Genomic DNA, 7,794 nt, shown 5'->3' with positions numbered 1-7,794 from the left:
GCTCCCGCTCGACAGGCTGCTGCTACTGCTGTCGGGGCTTTCGATTTTGGGCACCGCGGCGGTGCTGCCGCTGCCCAGGGCGGCGGCCGGGGACAGGGGCTGGGGCGGCGAGGGGCACGTACCGTTCTCGGTTTTGATGTCCTGAATGCGCACCGGCGGCGGCTGCGGTCCGGGCGCGGCGCCGTCCGCCTGCTCGGGCGGCGCGGGCGGGGGCTGGCGGCCGGGCTGAGGCGGCGGCGGCTCCTTGAGGTGCAGCCGGTCCTTCTCCTCCTTGTCCTTCACCGCGTCCTTCTTCTTGAAGCGCCGCCGCCGCCGCAGGAAGCTGCCGTTCTCGAACATGTTGTACGAGTCCGGGTCCAGCGTCCAGTAGCTGCCCTTGCCCGGTTTCTTGTCGTCGCGGGGCACCTTGACAAAGCACTCGTTCAGCGAGAGGTTGTGGCGGATGCTGTTCTGCCAGCCTTGTTTATTGTCCCGATAGAAGGGGAAGCGGTCCATGATGAACTGGTAGATGCCGTTGAGGGTGATCTTCTTGTCCGGGGCGTTCTGGATGGCCATGGTGATGAGCGCGATGTAGCTGTAGGGAGGCTTCACCATGTCCTTGGGCTGCGGCTGCGGCGTATAAGGCCCGTAGGCGCGGGCCATGCCGCCCGGGTACTGCTCGGCGTGCGCCGGGTGCGAGTACACGCTCATGGGGGCCGGCATGGCGGTGTAGCCGCCCCCGGCCGCCGCCGCCGCCGCGCGGTAGTAGCTCTGCTCTCCGCCGAGGTAGGGCACCACTCCCAGGGAGTTGGGGCTGGACACGGAGTAGCGCGCCTGCATGGCCCCCGCTCGCCGCCGTCGCCCCGCGCCTCCCGCCGCCCCCCACCCTCCCTAGGCCGGCCACGCCGCGCCGGCTGCCCAGTCCGAGTCCGGGCCCCACAGAGCTGGTGCCGGGCCGCCGCGCTGAGTCCGGCTCGGCCGCCGCCGCCGCCTCCCGAAGCCGCCGGCCGCCCGCGGCCTCTCCCTGCGCTCGCTCGGGCTCTTGGGGCGCTTCTGGCCACTTCGGGGTCGGTGCTAGGGAAGAGGGCCGGACGAGGACGCGGCAGACGGCCTTGGAGGAACCCGCGGAGCAACTTCCAGGCGAGAACGGCAAAACAGAGCCAAAACTAAAAAACAAGAAGGCGCCCTTCTCGCCGCACTGCTTGCGCCTTCCAGGAGACTCTGCCCTGAGCCGCCGGCGAAGGCGGCCAAATAACCAGGGGCGGGGGGCAGCGCGCCGGCCGCCTTCCCGGGCCCCGCGTCACCTTTTTTTCAGTCTCTCGCGCGCCGGCCGCTTAAGGAAGCATTGGGAAAACTTCTGAACTTTTGAGCATCCGTCACCCAGGCGAGGACTTTTTTACGCAGTTACATTTTTTCCGGGCAGCGGAGCCCCGCCCCACCACAGCAGCAGCAGCCAATGGTCGGCGAGAACCGCCTCTGAATGAGCCGGAGGCCGAGCCCCGGCGGCCCGCGCCCAGCTGCGGGAGGACCGCGGGGCTGACCACACGCGCGCCGGCCGTTCGGAGCCCGCGCCCCTACCCCTGCCCCTGTCCGCGCCAGGCCTGCACCCACAGCGCCCCTGCCCCGAGCCCCAGCCGTCCGCTGCCGCCGCCCGCACTGTCTCCCACCCCTGGCCCTCCGCACAGGCGTCCATTGTTCTCGCAGACTTCCTGGGTCCTCCTGGGCCCCACGCAGACCCTCCGTCCACCGCTCCCAGATGTCCCCGAGTCCTCGAGCCCCAACTCGGGCTGGCTCTTTCCCATTCCTTGGTCGATCTCGCTGAGTCCAGTGCCGGGATTTCGTGGGCCTCTCTTCCCCTCCTCCTTTTCCCCTCACCTTTCCTCTCTTTCCACCTCTTCCTTCCCTCTCGTCGCCAGTCTCACTCGGTTCACAGATGTGTTCATTTGCCCCCCACCTGGAGATTCTCTTGCCCGGAGCTGGGTTACAAAGGACAGAGGTTTAAAGGCTCAGTCACAGCCATGCTTTTCCCGCTGGGGCAGGAGTTGTCGCCTCCACCTCGGCTTCCTCGTGACCCCTATCCAGTAGAAATAAGGGAGAGGGGATATGGGGCCTTGCCGGGACCGCTGCCCAGGTAGGCTCCGCTCGCCCCATTTCAGGCCACCTCGTTCCTCGTCCCCCCCAGGGCACTCGGCGCCCCGAGGGTGCTTGAGGCACTGGCTGCAGGGGCCCGGAGGCTTCCCTGCGCTCCCCTGTGGCGGGGAGGGTGGGGTGCGTACGTGATCCCTAAAGTTCGCCACTCGCCGCCGGGTCTTGCCTGGTCCGGCATGTTTCGGCTCAGAGGAGGGTTCACGCTTCGGGCTCGGTGACATTAGCAGGTGTGATGACAAGAAGCAAATAAACACGTCCAAGAACTTAACGCGTCTCAGTTCAACCTCCATCTCCACACGCGCCGGGCTGCCGACTTGCAGATAACGGGTGTGTTGGGGGGGGCGGTGTTCAGAATCGCACCTGCAGATCGGCTCAAGGATTCTGGGAGGATAAACACAGAAGACGTATCCTTGTGCACGCCTGAAATGTACAGTTTCTGAACGACTGGAATGGAATGGGAAGGAGGACAGAGGGAAAGAAACGAAGGAACGGGAAAAAAAATTGGCCACCCTCTCCCTGCGGCGCAATTCTGCATTTTGGCAACTCTAGAAAAGACCCTCCTGAAGACTGAACACTAGATCCTTTACCAGAAGCGGGGCGGTGGGGGGGGGGCGTACTGGCAAACTTTGGAAACTGTGAAGAAGAGTACTTGACGCATTTAACACCTCTACTCCCCCAATTTCTGACAATCTTTAATGCAAGGACGTGTTGGGAGCCCCTTTTGGCTTCCCAGCTGGAATCCGGCTTCCTCACTGCACAAAAATTCTCATTGCCGCTTTAGTTGTTAGCTATCAAAGGCGCTGATTTGTGTAGCAGGCTCAGCTCCGTGTCATTTGAACATTTAAAAAACAGCGTGTTTCAGAATGGATATTTACATGGAGAGAAGAGGACCTGCTACTTCTAGAACTAGCCTGAGGGTGGGGGGTTGCCCGGAAGTTCCAATTCCTGAGGCCTCTTGGCCTGCTGTGCTCTTGGGGCATTGAAACTCCTTTTTCAGGGTGTTCCCAAGGTCGGGGGCTGGTATTGGAAGAAACACTAGATTTATCAGCAGGAGGCTCAGTACTTGATGGTTCCTAAACACGTGAGAGGAAAGAAGGGGGGAGAAGACCCTCGACTTGAAAAATGAATTCATATCCAGCCCCCATCCCTGTACCCTGACATAATCAGCCCCTTCGGCTGAGGCTTTATGGGGTGCTCTGGCTTCAGCCTGGAGGCCAATTAAGTGGTCTCCCTAAACGCCCCAGCATTTGGTGAATTTGAACTTTAAACTTCATCTCCACTGCTCGCAGTGCATGGAGAGGAAAGCAGCAAGAGCGACTCGTTTGTTTTCCTAATGTGGGAAACGCCAGCGGGCCCGGGGTTTTGCAATGGACAGTTGTGCTTCGCCGTCTCTCCCCAGCACACCGTCTCCTGCCCTCCCCTCTCTATCTTCCTCCGCCAGACCAGAGAAGTGTAAACAGCTTGTTATGTAAATTGCAAATCCAACAGCGGTGGTGTTCTGGGCTCCCCGCTTTGGATATAAAAGTTACCGTTGTGAAATTAGTATCTGGCATGCGAGAAAAAATGGAGGGATGCAGTTTTATAAAGATCAACTTTCCACTGGTTTAGCTCTGGATATTCGCCAGGAAAAGATATTTGCATTTGTGTTTTATAAGCTTACTCGGAAGCAAACCTCCAGTAAAAGGCTTGATTATATTTCAAGTAGTTTGCTTATTTTATTATTGTTGTTAGGGGTGTTATTTTAACGTTAAGGCACAGAAATGAAGTCTTTTGGGGAATGGGTTAAAGTTTTTATTTTCATTTTAAAGTTTTTGATGCCCCTTTTTCCTGCTCCTCAGGGTAGTTCAATCATCAGTCTCCTGAACAACCCTTGACTCAATCGGCAGAAATGCCCCGGCAGGACACCTTGGGCTTCTTTTCTGACACCTCCCCTGCTTTCAGCCTGAAGGTCCTGCAGGCGACAGTGGTAATGGATGTTTGGTGGAACTGCCGCTTACCCGCCCTGCAACCCCCAGCCCCTCCTTGACCTGCCAGGTGGGGTTACAATTCCCGGGGCCCACTGAGGGGTCCTTAGGTCTGAGGAGGGGGTGTGACGTCACAGTGATATTTAAAACAAGGCCTCCCCAGGGTCCCTACTGCAGAAAAGCACCAGGGAGATGTGGCGAGCACTCCAGGAAATGCCTGGATTCGGGAACGCGGTGACACCGCAGGAATGTGTGTTTTGGGGGGAGCTGGGGGGTGGAGATGGTGCCCTAACGCAGGTCACCAGGAGCCAGAAGGAGCGCTTTCTCTTTTCTTTTCTTTTTATTCAAGTCAAGTAGAGGGAATAAGAATCGGGGTGAGCCCCGAGTTCAAGAAATGACTGTCCAGCGTTCGATCCCAGCCCAGGGCGCACAGATTGTCCTCTCCGTCAGAGACCCCTCGGGAACTTTCCAGCCCCGGTAGCCCAGTCATCCCTGGGACCTGCCCAGACCTGCCCAGACCCCCTCCCATTCCGCAGTTCCAGCATATCCAGATTTTGGCTCTCCATTATGCCCAGGAAGCTGCCCGTCGGGGGTCTAGGCTGCCCTCCCGAGGGTTCCCCAGGGCCCCCATTTGGTCCAGGAGCTGCGGAAAACAGGAAAGGCAGGCTTAGAAGATGAGGGAAGGGACTTCTGCTCTAGAAGATGCGTCGAATCCAGAGGGTTCTGCAACCCCAGGAGGGAGGACGCATGTCTGCAGTCGTCCTACCATCTCCCCTCCGCTGCCAGGAGACAAATTGGAAGATTAAGGCAATTATCCCACCAAAGAGATTTGAAAACTCCCCACTAGACTGAAATCACAAACAACCGCAGCAAAGTCCATGTGTGTGTGGGGGGGAGGGGTGTCTTTGAGCTATTTGGATAAATGCCTGTAGTTCTACATATGGCCTCGTTTGCGTAGGTCAGGAACCCAGGGGTAGGGGAGGATATTTCGGTGTCAATAACCGTTATTCGTTATCAAACTGTTGCCTGGAAGGTAGCGTTTGTCTTCAGTGTGACTTCTCAGCAGAGGGAGGAGGCTGGAACCCAATGCTTGTGTGGCCGAGACTCAGATCATTGCTTTCTTCTTCCCTCTTAGTTGGGGGGGGGGGTTTCTGAATAGAGGTTCTGTTAACGCAGCACCTGTAATTCAGCCCCCTCCTCAGCAGAAAAATAATTCCTACAGTAAATAAAAAGAAAGTTTGTTTTTCGATTATGTTTTAAAGACAAAGTGATCCACATTGCCTGTCGACACGATAGAACTGATTGGATAGTTGTCCTCCTAGGAGCAGATCTCTGCAGGAAATTTATGTGATGGGATAATTTAATGTCATACCCCAAGTCCCCAAGATGGGCCGTCCCACTAATTACTTACACAGGAGAATGCATGCCAACACCTGCTCTTGGTTACCCGTCGGGTGGCCCACCTGTCACCTCAGAGCCGAGTTGAGTAGCAAGGAAGGGGCACAGGACATGCGGGAAATGAATCTTTAACTTTATTTCCTGGCCACGAAAGACTCCGGGCTTCCTTTGCCCAGACAGAGGTAGATGGACACCGGAACTGTCGTCTTTCGTTAACAATCCAGGACAAGAATAAAATGTATGAAAGGGTGGGTGATCGGAAAGGACTAGGTGCATGCGTGTGCATGTGCGCACCAGCGTGGCCTCGCAGCCTGGTCCCCAGCAGACTCAGGACGGCTGCGGCAAGCCGGGTCCTGAAAGGGTAGAGGCCCCGCTTCCTCTCAGCCTCGTGACACCGGCTCATTTGGGGCGCGCGCAGCGCAGGGCCCAGCGGTCCTCCAGCCCCAGAGGCGGTAGCGCAGGACCGGGATTGCAGGGTGCGGGCGGGAGCCGGCGGTGGGAGAACCGCGGGGCGAAGGCGCCTTCCGGGTGCTGGAGTGAAAAGCGTTCACTCTTGCACGGACGCGCCTTGGCTACCGATCCGCGGACAGACCCACAGACAGTTCAGAGCCGCAGGCCCGGTGAGGTCGCTTGCACCTTGCTGGCGGCTGGGCCGTGTCCGCGGGCGGCCCTGCTTCCCGGGTCTCAGCACCGCCCCCCGGCGGACCTCGAGCCCGGGCAGCCTCCCTTCCGCCCCGGAAAGCGACCGTCGCAGAGCCTGAGCCTCGACGTCCCGGGGCCTCCGCTTGCCGGGCGGGCCTGAGCTCTGGGACGCCGCTCCCGACGTCCCTCACCCTACCCGCGGGGCGTCCCACGGCGCGGACGCAAGGCCGGGACCGGTGTTCGCAAAGCGCGGTCAGCTTCGCACCCCAGACCTTGCGGGGAGTAGCCGCGGGGCCCTCGACCAGAGCCGGCCGTTTGCACCTCTCAGCGCCGGGACACGGCCGACACCTGGCTGGGTGCAATAGGCCTTTCCCTGAGGGCAGCTGTCCTCGCGAGCGCCTGCGGCTGGAAGCGGTGGCCCGGTGGTCGGGGTCCCCATCCGCCCTCCACAGGCTTCCCGCCTTTTCCCCGCGAATGCAGAGCAGGGAAAACGAGGTGTGGGAAGTCCCAAGGCCGCTCGGCAGGACTGGGTTGGGGCTCCTCGGCTGGAGGCGCAGGTCCCCCGCCAAGTCCCACAGCCTGGGGCCCGGGACTCGCCGGCCGCTCTGGGCTCCCTCGCCCGGCACTGCGCGTGCTCCGAGCGCCCCCTGCGGTCCGCAGCTTGGTCTCGGCTGCGCCTCTGCCGCGGCGTGAGGCTCCAGCCCCGCTCCTGCCCATCACTTCCGGAGCCTTTCCTGGGGAAAGGGTCTCCCGAGGAAGGGGTCCCTGGGGGTGGCCGCGCTGCTGGAGAGGGACCGCGAGGTGACCGTCCCCTTGTTTTCTCACTCTGAAACCTCCCTAGGTCCAGGCGAGAGCAGTCTGAAGTCCCACGAGGAGACCATCCAGACTCCAAGGCACGGACCAGCGACGTTTTTGTTCCTGGAGCCCGAGGTGACCTGGTCCTGGGGTTTGCAGCCACCGGCTACATTCCTTCCAGGCGGCTCCTTTTAACTGATGTGCACGTTACAGAAAAAAGCAAGGCCGCTTCATCAAATGAATTACATTCTGGGAGATGCCAAGGAATGTATTTACTGGCAGCCAGGTTTGCCAATAAAAGTTGCAAATGAAGACTGCTGGTTTCCAGGAAAATGTACTTCTGTTTTTTAACCACACCTTAGTCTTAATTATGAAAAACTGAACCTCCAAAGAACCTGTTTAGAGAACAGGACTAGTGAGTGGCAGTGATAGTGGATACTAGTGCGGTCTCACACCCTCACACACATTTACACTCCCCAGAGACACCGTATGACAACACAGACCATGCACACTGCAGCGTTACCCACGGAGAGACTTGCCAATATTTACATACACAGTAGACACAGACACAAGGCTAGACGCTGGCACGTAGAGAGGTATGCATTCGGATTAGTGCTATTTAGTTTGGAAGCAAAGATATAAGAAAAGATAAACTATGGCAAATAAAGAGGCAAATCTCCACAGAATATTAAATAGAAATAAATGTATGAAAGGAAAGGAGCCACTTGTTCCGTAGTATTTAGCTACTCCTAAATTTGCCCTGGTATTTTTTAAGGCCAATAGTTGACTAGGGTTAAACTATAAATTAGGGGCGACAGAAAAAGAAATCCAGAATTTACTTTTACGGAGGTCCCTTTTGGCTTGGGGT

At 58.4% G+C, this 7,794-nt stretch overlaps 1 protein-coding gene across 1 annotated transcript in view; it reads right to left on the bottom strand.

The window, feature by feature from the left end:
- LOC103665162 (forkhead box protein C1) overlaps positions 1 to 819 on the bottom strand; it is a 1,103-nt gene extending 284 nt beyond the window's left edge. Inside the window, exon 1 of the mRNA XM_008693061.2 lies at positions 3 to 819. Within this exon, the coding sequence (XP_008691283.2) occupies positions 3 to 819 (817 nt within the window). The remainder of the gene's footprint in view (positions 1 to 2) is intronic.
- Positions 820 to 7,794: the final 6,975 nt, after the last annotated feature.

Source organism: Ursus maritimus, unplaced genomic scaffold (assembly GCF_017311325.1).
Source record: "Ursus maritimus isolate PB19 unplaced genomic scaffold, ASM1731132v1 scaffold_30, whole genome shotgun sequence".
Lineage (NCBI taxonomy): Eukaryota > Metazoa > Chordata > Mammalia > Carnivora > Ursidae > Ursus > Ursus maritimus.
Note: the sequence above shows the minus strand (reverse complement) of the source record. Positions and strands in the feature narration are given on the sequence as shown.